At 44.3% G+C, this 16,941-nt stretch overlaps 1 protein-coding gene across 2 annotated transcripts in view; it reads left to right on the forward strand.

The window, feature by feature from the left end:
• Window positions 1-16,941, forward strand: part of FBXO36 (F-box protein 36) — a 107,873-nt gene that overhangs the window by 79,911 nt on the left and 11,021 nt on the right. For both annotated transcript variants that reach the window (XR_009730805.1, XM_061387446.1), the window contains exon 3: window positions 3,223-3,395. Coding sequence is in view for 1 of the 2 variants with exons in the window: in XM_061387446.1 (XP_061243430.1) it covers window positions 3,223-3,395 (173 nt within the window). In the remaining variant the exon portion in view is untranslated. The remainder of the gene's footprint in view (window positions 1-3,222; window positions 3,396-16,941) is intronic.

Here is a 16,941-nt window from a genome sequence, read left to right on the forward strand (position 1 = left end):
TTGTTCCATGTCCAGTTCTAACTGTTGCTTCCTGACCTGCATACAAGTTTCTCAAGAGGCAGGCCAGGGGGTCTGGTATTCCCATCTCTTTTAGAATTTTCCACAGTTTATTGTGATCCACACAATCGAAGGCTTTGGCATAGCCAATAAAGTAGAAATAGATGGTTTTCTGGAACTCTCTTGCTTTTTCAATGATCCATCAAATGTTGACAATTTGATCTCTGGTTCCTCTGCCTTTTCTAAAACCAGCTTGAATATCTGTAAGTTCATGGTTCACATACTGCTGAGGCCGGGCTTGGAGAATTTTGAGCATTACTTTACTAGCGTGTGAGATGAGTGCAATTGTGCGGTAGTTTGAGCATTCTTTGGCATTGCCTTTCTTTGGGATTGGAATGAAAACTGACCTTTTCCAGTCCTGTGGCCGCTGCTGAGTTTTCCAAGTTTGCTGGCATATTGAGTGCAGCACTTTCACAGCATACTGTCCTCAAGCTCATTCAAATTTCCACTACTTGCCAGTTTCAAAGCCATTCCCACATTCTAGGTTTCCACAACAGTTGCAAGTACCTTATTGTCTACGGTTGTGTAATAAATTACCCCCAAACACAATGGCTTAAAACAATGTGTGTGTTTGTGTGTGTGTGTGTGTGTGTGTATGTGCACACATTCAGTTGTGTTGACTCTTTATGACCCCATGGATGGTAGCCCACCAGGCTCCTCCGTCCATGGGATTTCCCAGGCAAGAATACAGGAGTGGATTGCCATTTCCTTCTCCAGGGGATCTTCCTCACCTAGGGATCAAACCCTCTCCTCTTGTGTCTCCTGCACTGGCAACTGGATTCTTTACCACTGCACCACCTGGGAAGCCCTAAAAAATAATAAACGTTCATTAACTCAGAGAGTTGGGTCAGGAATTTGGGAGCAGCATAGCTCAGCCATTCTGCTCCAGGATCTTGCATGATGTCGTCTGAACCCCAGTCATCAGAAGGCTTGGTTGGCGCCGGAGGATCCAGTTCCACCATGGCTCACATGGGGACAGACACACACACACACACACACACACACACGGCTCTTTCAGGTTCCTTCCCCACAGACCTCTCCACGGTGCTGTAGTGTCAGGTCATGGCCCTCGACTTCTCCGACAGTGAGTGATCCAGGACAGCAAGACAGAAGCCCCGATGTCTTTGGTGAACCAGCCTTGGGATATTTTTGCAATTCCTCTTGGTTACCGAGGCCAGCCCTCATTCATGGTGGCTGGGAACACACAGAGGTGTGAATCCAGGAGGAGAGACGCAGGGTCTCTCTGGAAGGCTGCCTGTCACACACTCCTACACAAAGGAATTTTACTCTTCACAATGGAGTTTGTTCTAATCTTGTTTTCCTTATTTTAAAAGGTTGGTGACCTGTTGGCTATAAAAACAAAAAACATAAACATGCAAAAAAATTTTTTCTAAGTGCCCCCATACCTGTATACTTTGAAACTACCCTGTTACATACTTAGGGGCTATATGTCCTTTTATAACTTTATCTTAACTTTTAACTGTCATAACTTTATATCTGACAGCTTTTATAACTTTAACTTAAAAGACCTTATTGTTAGAGACCTTCTGTTTTTAAAAAGTGCTTATTTATTATTTTGACTGTGTTGGGTCTCAGTGGAGGCACACAGGGTCTTTGTTGCAGTGTGCAGTCTCCTCGCGAGTTGACGCTTGTGGGCCTAGTTGTCCGACAGCACGTGGGTGGGATCTTAGTTCCCTGACCAGGGATTGAACCCTCAGACCTTGCATTGGAGGGAGGATTCCTAACCACTGGATAACCAGGGAAGTCCTGGTAGAGACTTTGTAATGTACATCTGAACATGTGCTGTGAGCGTTCTTTCCTGGCATTTTAAAATGTTCAAATATCTCCAGTTATTTTAAAGAAATTTATTATACTCAAGGTTTTGTTTTACCAATAAGTAAGTGCCTCTTTTTCCTTCTTATTCTGCTGGTGAGCCAGGGGTTCCCTGTGAGGATGAGTTTTTGAGGGGTTATTTTCCACCCAAGAAAAACCTTGGACTTTAGAAGGGCTTTGAATTAGAAGCACTTGCGATTTAGAAGCAACTAAAACCCTTAATGCCTCTAGAAAGCTGGACTGACCAGTTTTGGAGAGAAATCTTATATGGCTGGTTCTTCAGGTTAGCACAATCAGAGCTTTTACATAAATATAGCCCTCACCTTACATCCATTTTGAAATTGGAGAGTCATCAACCTCTAGGATCACCCGTCTGCCTGCTTATGCAAGGAGCCTGGTATTCTTGACAGCTTCATCCCACTTACCCTGGAAGGAATGTTCCATGTTGGGAAGGAAGTGTCCCCAAATCTTGGACACTTAGTCCCCTGTACAGAATCCATTCTGTCTATTCTGAGAGAAGTTCTCTAAAAAGGCCAGACATGGTGGTGCTTTTGGAGGCAGAAGTGAAAAATGAGCTTCAAGAAACAAAGTCTCCAGTGCTGGAACCGCCGTGATCCACATGCATAAAATCCTCTGTTGTAACCCCATTTTTCTTCTCATAAAAGGGCGGTAGCCTTCTTCCCTTCTTTCTTCCTCCCATCCATTCGTTCTAGATTATGAAAAAAATTACATCAGTGATACAGAGTTTATGATAAAAAAAAGATTGCAAAATACAGATAAGCAAAAGGAAGAGAAAAAAATCACCCCCTGGATTTAACCACTCATAATTCACTATTTCAAGGGAATGAAAAAACATGAAGAAGAAAGTTTGGTAGAGAAACAATGTATAACAAGAAGAGAACAAAAATCGATCAAAATTAAGGGCTATTAAAGTGTTTCACACCAATTTGGGGGCGGAGGGGTAGGAAAAAATGACATGGAGCAGCATTCTGCCTAGTCTCCGCGACTGGGAGGATGAAGATGGGGATGACATGAAGAGTAGTTAAGTCAGTTGTCTGGACTGGAATTTGGTTCATTCCATCACTGTGTTCAACACTGAGTAGACCTAAAAGATTTTGATCTCAGGGCAAAGGCAGCTGTTGGAAACAAATACTTCGTAAATACATACCACTGGTCCCAGAGACAGCTTGGTGAAAGTAGGAATGACTCAGCAAATCTAACATTGTTCTCAGGGGCAAAATGCCTCAAAGCTTGTCTTACTGATAACGATCATAGTTTTTATGTGACTGCACATGATAACCATGTTGTTTTGTTGGCTTTTTTGAATTACAGTTCAAATTGCCTTAATATTTGGTTCAAGAATATTAGACTATGTCTTCAATTTATGTGAAGGTAAATTTGACTTCCTTGAACGGCTCTCAGACAGTTTGCTGCTGAATATCATTTCTTACCTGGATCTTGAAGACATTGCCAGGCTTTCTCAAACATCACGCAGATTTGCAAAGGTAACAAATTATTTTGTGTCTCTGTAGAATTGTCCTTGTGCTTCCTCAAAATTGTTTAATTTTGTTTCAGGTTTTCTTATTGTTAAATATAGAAGTGGTTTGTCATTTACATTTATTTCAGCAAGCATTTAGCATTTGTTGAATTCTTATTTATGACAGATGCTGTCCTAGGCACAGAAGCAACAGAGTTGAAAAGACATTATTCTTGCACTTGAGAAACTTACAGTCTAATAGAGAGCCATACAAGTACAAATCATTAGTGTAGTGTTAGCGAGTCAACAAGGGAAGTGTGAAAAGGCACGAAGAGTACAAAGTGATTTCCTCTGCCTGGTTTCACAGAAATGGGTTACTTTATCTGGGTTTTGAGGGGAAAATAGGGGTTTGTCGTATGGTCTGGCCAGCTAGGGATATTCCAGGTCAGAGGGGCATTCCAAGTCCAGGCAGGAACTGGGCAGAGGCATGGTGGCATAAGAGAAGAAGGCAAGTAGTCATTACTCCCCATCCACTTCCATTTCTTCCAGTAAGAGCCCTTTTCTGAATTACCTGTCCTCCCACTATGGTGATTCTCAGGCACTGCTCATTGTAGTGCCTGTTTTTTACCCCATGCCCCAAGCTCGTCAAAGCTCTCTTACTAACTCTGGATCCTCAGCAGGACACAGGAATGGAAAACACAGTGGTGATTTCAACCAACATTAGGACGTTGATGCAACTATCATTAGTTCCTCTCCCTAGATCCTGGTTCCTGCCCTTTCAGCCATTCATTCTAGAGTGCTGCTGTGTACTAAACACACACATACTATCCTTCCATTATGGGGCTTCCCTGGTGGCTCAGTGGTAAAGAATCTGCCTACAATGCAGGAGCTGCAGGAAATGTAGGTTAAGTTCCTGGGTTGGGAAGATCCCCTGGAGGAAGGCATGGAAACCCACCTCTAGTATTCTTGCCTGGAGAGTCCCGTGGACAGAGGAGCCTGGCAGACAACAGTACATGGGGCCACCAAGAGTCAGACATGACTGAAATGATTTAGTATGCTTTTGGGCTCAAGTTGGACTTCCATCACAGCTCAGTTGGTAAAGAATCCACCTGCAATGCAGCAGACCCGGGTTCGATTCCTTGGTTGGGAAGATCCTCTAGAGAAGGGATAGGCTACCCACTCCAGTACTCTTGGGTCTCCCTTGTGGCTCAGCTGGTAAAGAATCCGCCTGCAATGTGGGAGACCTGGGTTCAATCCTTGGGTTGGGAAGATCCCCTGGAGAAGGGAAAGGCTACCCACTCCAGTATTCTGGCCTGGAGAATTCCATGGACTATATAGTCCATGGGGTCTCAAAGAGTCAGATACAACTGAGTGATTTTCATCATCATCATCATGGGCTTAAGTTAATCAGAGTTGGAGTCTGTTGTTTGCAACTGAAGAACCCTAACTCAGTATTTAGCTGTAATGTACCAGAGCAACATCCTTTCACAAGAGAGTGTGCAATATCTCCCAAGGTGATTCAAATCATAATCTTATTATCTAAAAAGTCAACATTTTTTCCATAGTTATACAATAAAATTTCTTCATTTTTGTATATTAAGTTATACAGTATGTATTACTTAGTATACCCCTTTTTAGTACAAAAACATATATACTTGATTTCCCCCCCACCTAAAATGGAGGACCAGAAACAGGTATTATGAATAATCATCATACCGTATGTTTTTTTTCCACTTAAAAAAAAGGCATTACAGTTAAGAGTTTTGTACTTGTTGCTGCTAGGAAGCTGATTATTCATATTTTTAAAGAAAGGAGGATTCTTGTTTGTTTGCTGTTTGGTTTTTTGTTTTTTAATTGATATGCAATTGACTCACTCTGTGAGCTCCAGGTGCATAGCATGGTGACTTACTGTTTCTATACATCACAAGATGATCACCACTGAAGGAGAGTTTTAAGTGAATAAAATATAGGAGTGGGAATGTATGAAAAGCTTCTCCCGGGGCCTGGGTCTGTCCTGAAAGTCAGTGGAAGGATTTGATAGAAAGTAACAGCAGCTGCAGGAGCTCGAGGAATCGATTCCTCACGTGGAGCAGCTGTCTTTCCTCCGGGTTTTGCTCATTTCCATTTGCTAGTCCTCTCCCTCTCAGTGTCCTGCCATTATTTTAGCGCAATCTTGATAATAGCCTCCATAATTTACCCAGAGCTCTAAAGTAAGGCTTTTCTAGGTTGCTGATTTCAGCCCTCAGAATCCTTGCGGAGCAGAATTATTCCAAGACGGAACATGATCCAAGGCTGCTGCTTTTTTTTTTTCTTTCTGTGTAATATTAACCTTTCATTTCTGTCTTTAGTCTGAATATTGTGGTCATTTGCCTATTTTCCCCTTCATTTATAAACTACTTTCATTTTTGTTTTTGTCCCATCAGTTATTACATTATTTTATTAAGAAGTCTTCTATTTCAAACTTTGGGGACATTTTTCAGTCATGGAATTGATTTATTATCAATGAACATTTCCTGAGCACTGACGACATAGGAAAAAACCTTCTATACATCGAGGGCAGCCATATGCGTACATCAGTCCCTGACCCCGAGGAGCTCGTCATCCTGAACTGGGGGCAGGTTTACTGGCAAATTATTCATGTCCCTGTCCCGCCCTTTCCTGTGGTCCCAGGGAGGGATGTCTCCTTCCTGTTCCAGGTCAGTGCCATCTGCCACCTGGTGCCAAGGTCTAGCTGGAGGGATTTCAGGTTGTCACTTATCTGCTTTTTCTTTTTTTTTTTTAATTAATTTTATTCTATTCTCAAACTTTACATAATTGTATTAGTTCTGCCAAACATCAAAATGAATCCACCACGGGTATACATGTGTTCCCCATCCTGAACCCCCCTCTCTCCTCCCTCCCCACACCATCCCTCTGGGTCGTCCCAGTGCACCAGCCTCAAGTATCCAGTATCGTGCATTGAACCTGGACTGGCATCTCGTTTCATACATGATATTTTACATGTTTCAATGCCATTCTCCCAAATCTTCCCACCCTCTCCCTCTCCCACAGAGTCCATAAGACTGTTCTATACGTCAGTGTCTCTTTTGCTGTCTCGTATACAGGGTTATCGTTACCCTCTTTCTAAATTCCATATATATGCGTTAGTATACTGTATTGGTGTTTTTCCTTCTGGCTTACTTCACTCTGTATAATAGGCTCCAGTTTCATCCACCTCATTAGAACTGATTCAAATGTATTCTTTTTAATGGCTGAGTAATACTCCATTGTGTATATGTACCATTGCTTTCTTATCCATTCATCTGCTGATGGACATCTAGGTTGCTTCCATGTCCTGGCTATTATAAACAGTGCTGCGATGAACATTGGGGTACACGTGTCTCTTTCCCTTCTGGTTTCCTCAGTGTGTATGCCCAGCAGTGGGATTGCTGGATCATAAGGCAGTTCTATTTCCAGTTTTTTAAGGAATCTCCACACTGTTCTCCATAGTGGCTGTACTAGTTTGCATTCCCACCAACAGTGTAAGAGGGTTCCCTTTTCTCCACACCCTCTCCAGCATTTATTATTTGTAGACTTTTGGCTTGCAGCCATTCTGACTGGTGTGAAATGGTACCTCATAGTGGTTTTGATTTGCATTTCTCTGATAATGAGTGATGTTGAGCATCTTTTCATGTGTTTGTTAGCCATCTGTATGTCTTCTTTGGAGAAATGTCTATTTAGATCTTTGGCCCATTTTTTGATTGGGTCATTTATTTTTCTGGAGTTGAGCTGTAGGAGTTGCTTGTATATTTTTGAGATTAGTTGTTTGTCGGTTGCTTCATTTGCTATTATTTTCTCCCACTCTGAAGGCTGTCTTTTCACCTTGCTGATAGTTTCCTTTGATGTGCAGAAGCTTTTAAGTTTAATTAGGTCCCATTTGTTTATTTTTGCTTTTATTTCCAATATTCTGGGAGGTGGAAAAAAAAGATTTTATTTATTTCTTTTGACCGTGCTGGGTCTTCGTTCTGCACTCGGACCTTTTTCTCTAGCTGCAGTGAGCGGGGACCACTGTCTAGCTGGGCTGGGAGGGCTTCTCTTATTGCGGAGTGAGGGCTCTAGGGTGCACGGGCTTCAGTAGTTGTGGAGCGTGGACTCAGTAGTTGCGGCTCCCAGACTCAAGGGCACAGGCTCAGTAGTTGTGGCCCAGGGGCTGAGTTGCTCTGCGGCAGGTAGGATCTTCCCAAATCAGGGATGGAACCCGTGTCTCCTGATCGGCAGGCAGATTCTTGACTACTGAGCCACCAGGGAAGCCCTTTTTCCTCTGTGTACTTGTTGTTATGTATATTTTTGCTTTTTATTTATAAAAATTTTAGATTTATAAAAGTGTCGTAAAGATAATGCAAAAGGTTTGAATATGCCCTTCACCCAGCTTCCCCTAACCTGGGACATTTATCAGAACTCGGCAGTTAATGTTGCTCCAATCTATTAACGAAACCACAAACTTGATTTGTATTTCATCACTTTTTCCACCAACGTCCTTTCAGTGTTTCACAATCCAATCTGGGATACTACCCTACATTTAGTTCTTATTTCTAAATCTTTCAATTGTTTTTTCCTCTCAGTATATTGATTTTTCTCAAGTCAGTCTCATCCTTCACAAAACAAAAACTCTTGACTATATTCTTATTAAAAAAATTTTTGGCCTCCAACAGTGCACAGCATATGGAACTTCCCCAACCATGGATTGAATTTATGCCTTGATCCCTGGGTTGGTAAGATCGCCTGGAGGAGGAAATGGCAGCCCACTCCAGTATTCTTGCCTGGAGAATCGCATGGACAGAGAAGCCTAGTGTGCTACAGTCCTTAGGGTCGCAGAGTCGGACACAACTGAAGCAACTCAGCACGCACGAAGTGGAAGTGCAGATTCTCAGTCACCAACCACTAGGCCACATGGGAAGGAAGTCCTCTCGGCTCTATTCTTATTCAATCTCTTTTCTTCCCTGTTTGGGGAAAAAAAAAGGATTTACATGTCAGTTCACACTCAGCAAACCAGCATCATTCATCCGACTGAGATTTTATAATCCCGGAGAAAATGGGAACAGTAAGGGTGTGTCCAGGTGACACAGTGTAAAGAATCCGCCCTCCAATGCAGAAGATGCAAGGGATGTGAATTTGATCCCTGGATCGGGAAGATCCCCTGGAAGAAGAAATGACAACCCACTGCAGTATTCTTGTCTGGGAAATACCATGAACAGGGGAGTCTGGAGGGGCTACAGTCCATAGCATCGCAAAGAGTCAGACATGACTGAGTGACTGCACACACACACACATACACAGGTGGTAACAATATAAATTTGTTTCATATAAATGACCATTCTTTAACAGAGGTCAGCCCTTCCTACTGGGGGGAGATTTAAAATATCCCTTCTTTTATAAAACAATGGTATTAAAACATGATAATTTTAGCAAATTACCCTTACTTGGAGAATTACAAAGTGAGCAATCTTCTTTTGGTTCTTAATTGTTGTTTTGTTTGATTTCTAAAAATTTCACTGGTCTTATAACATCCAGAATTCTGGGAATCCCTGCTCTTCTGTCTGCCCACCCCTCCTCTCTCATCTCCCCTCTGTCCACGCCTCCTAATATCTCTGGCCTCATTCACAGTAACCTCTTGGTTGTCACATCCAAAGGATGAGGCCTCCCACTCCCTGACCCATCTCTGCTTCCAGGATTCTCTGGCAGGTTTCTTCCTGGTGGCTTGCTTGCTGATTCATCGGCTAAACCTTTCATGCGGGCTGAAGGGGGCTTTCTAAAATACACGCTGGTCATGTCATGGCCCTGCTCAGTGACCCTTAGTGATGTGCCATCTTTTTCAGAATGAGATCCAAAGTCTTGGCTGGCACTTCAAGCCACTGCGTCCCAGCCCCTGGTTCCCGCCCACGGCCCCAGCAAGGTAGACGGTGCGCTGTCCTATGTGCTCAGCTTTCTGTGCCCCCAGGCCTTTCTTATGTTGTTCCCTTCAGCTCAGACGGTAAAGAACCTGCCTGCAAAGCAGGAGACCCGAGTTCAATCCCTGGGTCGGGAAGATCCCCTGGAGACGGGAATGCCAACTCACTCCAGTATTCTTGCCATGGATAATCCCATGAACAGGGGAGCCTGGTGGGCTACAGTCCATACGAGTCACAGAGTCCATGACTGAGCGACTAACACTTTCTTGTGGAGGAATGTCCTCCCTTCTGACACACCACTCTTAACTCCTGAATGCCCCCTCCCTTGTTTGGGTTTTGTGCTATGTCAATTTTGTTTTATTTTTGAAAAAGAAAATTGATTTACATTACAATAACCAGGTTGACAATTGAAAAAAAAATTATGTCTTTTAATGTGTAGTAAAAAGTAATTTTCCCTTCCATTCTTGATCGTCATTCCTCTAATTCTCATCTCCAGCAACAGTCATGTTACCAGTGTCTTATATGTCCTTCCAGAGAGAGTCTATGCACATGTAAGTGTGTGTGTGTGTGTGTGTGTATGATGTGTGAGCATATAAACATATATATATATACACACTCTTTTTAAAAAGCATAAAAGCATATGGTAGCACTTTATATATTGTTCTCTGTCAGTGTTTTTATCTAAAACATATTTTAGATACTCTTTCATGTCTACATATAAATCTTCAATTTAGAAAAGTGATTTAAGTTATTGTCATGTGGACAAATTGTAATTTTTAAAACTAGATCCCTAATGATAGACATTCAGGTTGTTTTCCCTCTGCTATTTATAAATAACGCCCCAGACTATGGCCAGACCAGACTCTGCAGAACTGAGTTTGCCTTGGAAGCATAAAGACACATGAGAGACACAGAGGGTGTGGGGACTCTGGGTGGGCGGGAGTCTGAGCCTGGGAGAGCCCGTGGTGCTAGCCCACAGCCAAGTCTGTAAGTTTCCGCTTATCACACTTAATGCCACCAGTGATCAGGGCCATCTGGCTGCCTGGCCTTGCTCTGATTTCACGTTGACCAAGCCATGGAGCCTCCAGGGATGAGCATCCAAAGGTCTGGTGAGCTCGAAGGTTGTATTTCTCTGGGTAAACCAACACAGAGGCATCCTCCCTATCGGTGCTGTTTAGTCATCCTGTGTGCTGTGTGCTAAGTCGCTTCAGTCGTGTCCGACTCTTTGTGACCCTGTGGACTGCAGCCTGCCAGGCTCCTCTGTCCATGGGATTCTCCAGATAAGAATACTGGAGTGGGTTGCCATTTCCTCCTCCAGGGGATCTTCCTGACCCAGGAATCGAGTCTGCATCTCCTGCATTAGCAGGTAGATTCTTAACCATCTGAGCCACCAGGGAAGCCCCTCTTCTTTATTGGAACTTGGCTCAGATGAGCACACCCTTGAAAGGTGGGTCCTGTGTCACGGGACACCAGAACATCACACTGAGGGCCAGCCCTGGGGTTGTGGTGGGCTCACAATGGCACCCCACTCCAGTATTCTTGTCTGGAAAATCCCATGGATGGAGGAGCCTGGGAGGCTGAAGTCCATGGGATCACTAAGAGTCCGACACAACTGAGCGACTTCACATTCACTTTTCACTTTCCTGCATTGGAGAAGGAAATGGCAACCCACTCTAGTGTTCTTGCCTGGAGAATCCCAGGGATGGGGGAGCCTGGTGGGCTGCCGTCTATGGGGTCACACAGAGTCAGACACGACTGAAGTGACTTAGCAGCACTGAGGTGAGGCTGCCACGTGAGACCTTCCTGGGGGCTGCTGAGGTCCAGATAGGAGGAGGTAGGTACGATTGTGACTAGCAAATGGACATATTTGTCTCGTCCCAGGAACTCAGGGACAGGCCCCCGTGAAACCCACTGAGGAAGAAAGTCCCTCCTCTGTCACGTTTTGGCCTGTGGAGAGCAGATATTTCCTCATGGTCCCAAATTCTCTATGACCTTTGAGTCCCAGGTCTGGCCAAGTAGGCAAGCCACCTGGGGAGCCAGTGGATACAGCCAGGCCAGGCTCCAAGCATTGGATTGGGTAGTTCTTGGTGGACCCAGCAAGTGCATTTATTTACAACCCCAAAATTCTAAGCATCTGGGACAAGAATCTGACCACTTGCTATTAAAACTCTACAGATAAAATATCTCATGAGACTCTGAAAGGCTAGAAGCCTGGGGTGGGGGTGACAGGGTTGTTTTGACATCTCCACTGTGTACAGAGTGTGGGTGTTTAAATCAGCTTGAGGCCAAGAGAGCTGGGTTCTGTTCTTCACTCAGTGACTCCCCACCATGAACCCTGGGCAGCCGCACCCGTATCCTCTCTCAGCCTTAACTTTCACATTGTAAAAGGAAAGATTTCAGCTATTAATAGGTACGTCCTAGGATCCCTGATGTGAAGAACTGACTCATTTGAAAAGACCCTGATGCTGGGAAAGATTGAGGGCAGGAGGAGAAGGGGACGACAGAGGATGAGATGGTTGGATGGCATCACTGACTCAGTGGACATGAGTTTAATAAACTCTGGGAGTTGGTGATGGACAGGGAAGTCTGGCGTGCTGCAGTCCATGGGGTCACAAAGAATCAGACATGACTGAGCAACTGAACTGAAGGATCCATCCCTTACAACTTCTGCACAGTTTATGTATGTTAAGTTCATGCACCACCACCAGGGGGAGCTAAATCCACGATCAGCTATGTTTTGGATCCAAGTGGCTGGAATCAGAGTCAAGATGGGTCTTTTGTGTTTTGCACCCTGACATGCATCAAGCCAAAGAGCCCCAGGGTTTGGGAGTCCTGGCTGGGGGTATTTTGTGCACCAACTTATAATGCAAAACAAAACTAAATATTTTCCTTATGAAATATGATGAGCCATAAATGAAGTTACACTGGTGGAAATTTCAGCTCTTAAGAATTCCTTCCTTTCCCCCTAAACCTCATCATTTTCTCCCATAATCTCTGTTATATAAGATACACTGACACCCTGAAATGTATTGTGCTGGGAAAGATATAATCATCTAGAGTTCATATTTTTAAAAGGAGGTTCAGATCTGTTTGGTTTTTTTTAAATACTAAGAAATCTTTTAAGAGTTTTCCTTTATTGTTTATATTTAGAATACGTTGTAATCCGAGTAGAGAAACTGGACCTTGAAGGACTGTTGAAGGTGGGATAAAACAATGAATGACCTGCCTAACATCAAAGTGTCTGGAACGTTGTCAGTATCATAAGATTCAGTATTGCTGTTTAACAGTAACGTTCATGATGTGAATATAATAGTTTTTGCCTTTAATATTTATGCAGAAAGGGTCTTAAGTGATGATGCCCTATTATTCTATTCCTTTCTGTTTGTAATTCACTCTTTTCCTTTATTGCAATACGTTGAGACCAGCATGAAATATGAAAGTAAAGACTATAGCCTGCTTTCTGCTCCAAAGTGAGTATAATAGTATCATGAACAGAGATAATGCTTACATGCTTTTCCCCTTCTCCAGAAAGAAAGCAGAATGCATGGGAGCAAAGCAGGACCCCACCAAGGCCAGGCCAAGGGTGGTGAGAGTGGACTGCTTGGCCTCCTGAAATTATGGATGGGGTGGGTAGTGGCAGCTGGTACGACCAGTTGGGTCCACACACCAGGTGGGTCCGTGGTGGGGGACATCAGTCAGGCGCATAGTCAGTTCACCTTCAGACAGCTGTCACGTGGTGGCGGGAGCTCTCAATCCTGGTGCTGGACCTCCCCAGACTCCCATCTATGGTGACTGAACTGGCCCCCCAGTAGCTAGGTGCCCATGGGACCTTGCTTTCCGGTGTCTTCTCAGAAATGACTGAGGTAGCATGTGTTCCGTCTCCCCTTCCTCCCCATCAATTACATCTTTCCATGTACTTTACCTGTGTTACCCCCAGTAACTTTCACAGCACTAAAAGTTTAACATCATTTCCACGTAGTCACGGTAAGTACCACTTACTGAATATCTACTATATGCTAAGCATTGGATGTACATAATCCAGTGCAGTCCTCAAGCAGAGCTGTGGGATGGATGGGTAGAGACCACCCAGTCTTGATTATCAAGGAGGAAATAGAGACTCAGATAAAGCACACAAGTAATGAGCAATGGAGTCAGGTGCTGTGCCCAGGCAGCCTTACTCAGTGGCCAGTGTGCTTAAATCACTTTATTCTGCTCCTTAGATGACCAAATGCAAGATCAGATGTGGAGACAGGCTTAGAGCAATAAGTAGGATGTCCAGGAGGACTTAATTATTAAGTGTCAGGGCCAGTGCTCAAATCAACTGTGTTTGCTGGTTACCTTGTCTACCTTGGTACCCGAAGAATGTAGGAAAAAGTTCTGTCTCTTAGAAGATGGAGTTAAGCATGCAAATGTGTTTTTTCACTCATTTGGACAAGAGCTGCAGCAGGTAGGTCCCACAGTGACAGGCCGTGGCCTTGAAAGACTTTTCCTCGGGTCACATGGGAGCACCCATGAGCAGTAAGGCAGAAAAGGTCCTCACGCCTCAGGGCGTACCACTGTCCTTACTGCTGTGTGTGTGGTGCTTCGTCACTCCGTTGTGTCCCACCCTTTGAGACTCAATGGACTGTAGCCCACAAGGCTCCTCTGTCCATGGGGTTTCCCAGACAAGAATACTGGAGTGGACTGCCATTTCCTTCTCCAAAGGATCTTCCCAACCCAGGGATCAAACCTGGGTCTCCTGCATTGCAGGTGGATTCTTTACTATCTGAGCTACCAGGGAAGCCCCATCCTTCCTGCTATGTTACTGTATACTTGTGATAGCTCAGATTCCTTTTTAATACATCTTTAGAATATTTACCTCTGAGGCATTTCTAATGACAGGGCGTCCCCAGTGGCTCAGTGGTAAAGAATATGCCAACAATGCAGGAGCCTCAGGAGGTCCCTGGGTTCATTCCCTGCATGGGGAGTATCCTCTGGAGAAGGAAATGGTAACCCACTCTAGTATTCTTGCCTGGAAAATCCCCTGGACGGAAGAGCCTGGTGGGCTACAGTCCATAGGGTCGCAAAGAGTTGAACATGACTGAGTGACTAAGCAACAACAACAGCATTTCTGCTGAACCAAGTCTGCAACCTTGGAATTTGTACTGGTTGGTGGTTTAGTTGCTAAGTTGTGTCCAACTCTTGTTACCCCATGGACTGTAGCCTGCCAGGCTTCTCTGTCCATGGGATTTTCCAGGCATTTGTACTGACAGAATGGATAAAATCAGAAGATGGCCTGAGTCTATAGCAGTTTCTCATTTCATTGATGGGATTCCACAAAGGTGATCCATCCTCAATGAGTTTCACAACAAGAAGGACCCCCGTCATTATCTTGTGAAGGAGTCAAAGCTTGTAGTCCTCCTTAAATTGCAGTTACGTATCAAACACTAGAAAAGTTCAAAAGTTTTCACTACTCATCATATTAGGATAGACCAGGTTAGAGATTGTAACTTGGGGCACAAACCACCCTAAAACTCCAGTGGCTTGAGACAATAATAGATGTTCATTTCTCTCATGATTCATACCCACTGGAGGCTGACAGGAGACCCTGCTCCACAAAGTCCCTCAGGGATTCAGGTTATAAAAGGCATCACTGTCTTGTAACTGAACATCTTTTACATAGCTGTTCAAGTCAAAGAGCTCATCTTTAATTCTTCCTTTTCCTCCTTCTTCTCATTTAATTCACTAGCAAGTCACATGAACCCTGCCTTCAAAATATATCTACAGTCTGATCATTTCTCAATCATTTCTCACCTCCTACCTTGCCACTACCTGTTACGCACCCTCCTTATATCTTCCTGGATTTTCCAGAAGGAATGACACAGTAGATTTGCTTTCACCTGGGGAGGATAGCAGCGCACTTCATCGTTTTGCCTGAGTACTATGTCAGTTCTCCAGCTGTGAGTCATACTTACATCACAGAAATATTGACTCCTATACCTTCTTACCGGAGAAGGCAATGGCACCCCACTCCGGTACTCTTGCCTGGAAAATCCCATGGATGGAGGAGCCTGGTGGGCTGCAGTCCATGGGGTCACTAAGAGTCGGACACGACTGAGTGACTTCACTTTGACTTTTCACTTTCATGCATTGGAGAAGGAAATGGTAACCCACTCCAGTATTCTTGCCTGGAGAATCCCAGGGACGGGGTAGCCTGGTGGGCTGCCGTCTATGGGGTCGAAAAGAGTCAGACACGACTGAAGCGACTTAGTAGCAGCAGCAGCAGCATACCTTCTTACATGCTAGTCCACACTGATGACATCATGCTGCTGAGCAAGGGTAGCAGGTACCTTAGGTGCCTTGGTGTAAGATATGTCTATGTGAAAGAGTTGGAGATGAACTCAAAAATTGAGAGACCTGCCATCTCCATGTGTTATCTAGAATCCATTGCCTTATTGTAACTTTCTACTCAAAAAGGCCTTCCCTGGACTCAGATGGTAAAGAATCTGCGTGAAGTGAAGGAGACCTGGGTTTTATCCCTGCATTGGGAAGATCCCCTGGAGAAGGGAATGGCAACCCACTCCAGTTGATTCTTGCCTGGAGAATTCCATGGACAGAGGAGCCTGGTGGGCTACAGTCAATAGGGTCACAAAGAATCGGAAATGACTGAATTGACGCATCCTAAGAAAGCAACACAGCTCTTTGAGGATCTTTTTAGTTTTCAAGGTAACATATAACACATTTGAGTTTGCTTCTCTGATTCATTTACCAAGTAGCCCATAAAGCTGCCAGATTTAAGTGGGACCCAGCAGCTGGGCCAGAATGCAGGGTAAACAGATGAATCACTTGTTCCTTACGATCCAGCAGATTGGTACTTAGAGTGTCTGTGGCCTGTATGGCTATGGTCTATCTTGATCCTTGCATCATCAGGAAAATTACAGCTCCTATCTCTCAGGTTTTAGAGCAAAGGCAAGGATGCTTTTGCAGATAACTGTTCTGCTACTGAGAAGCAGCTCTTGAATTCCTGTGGGGCAAAGGCTGATGTTTTGCATAGATGGTCTTGAACCAGATTTGGAGATTAATGTGGAATTTGGGGAAAGAGGTATTTGGATTGACTTTTCAGAATAATCCAAAGAATCAGGATATTTGTGTCCCATGGACTGTTCACCAAAGAGCACTCAGTGCCGAGGACATCTTCAGTAACGAGATGGATGAGGTGGTCTGTTCTGTGGATGTTAGTTAGCTCCTATCCCCAGCTGGGTTCATAAACCAAGTGCCCAGGTGGCAAGGATGGAAGTTGTACATAGACTCAAACACATGAGTCTCCTTTTTTCAAGATTAATCTGGCCACCATCACAGGAGGGGCAATGCTGAGCCCCCAGGAAGGTACTCTAAGGTGGGGTCCTGTCATTAACAAAGTGCTCGGTGGGTTACACAGGCTTCCAGGTGGCACCAGTGGTAAAGAATCTGCCTGCCAATGCAAGAGAAGCAAGGAATGCAGGTTCAATCCCTGGATCAGGAATATCCCCTGGAGAAGCAAATGAAAACCCACTCCAGTATTCTTGCCTGGGAAATCCCATGGACAGAGGAGGCTGGTGGGCTATAATCCACAGGGTCACATAAGAGTTGGATGTGACTTGACGACTAAACACCACCACCAGGTCAGTT

This window comes from Bos javanicus, chromosome 2 (genome assembly GCF_032452875.1).
Source record: "Bos javanicus breed banteng chromosome 2, ARS-OSU_banteng_1.0, whole genome shotgun sequence".
Lineage (NCBI taxonomy): Eukaryota > Metazoa > Chordata > Mammalia > Artiodactyla > Bovidae > Bos > Bos javanicus.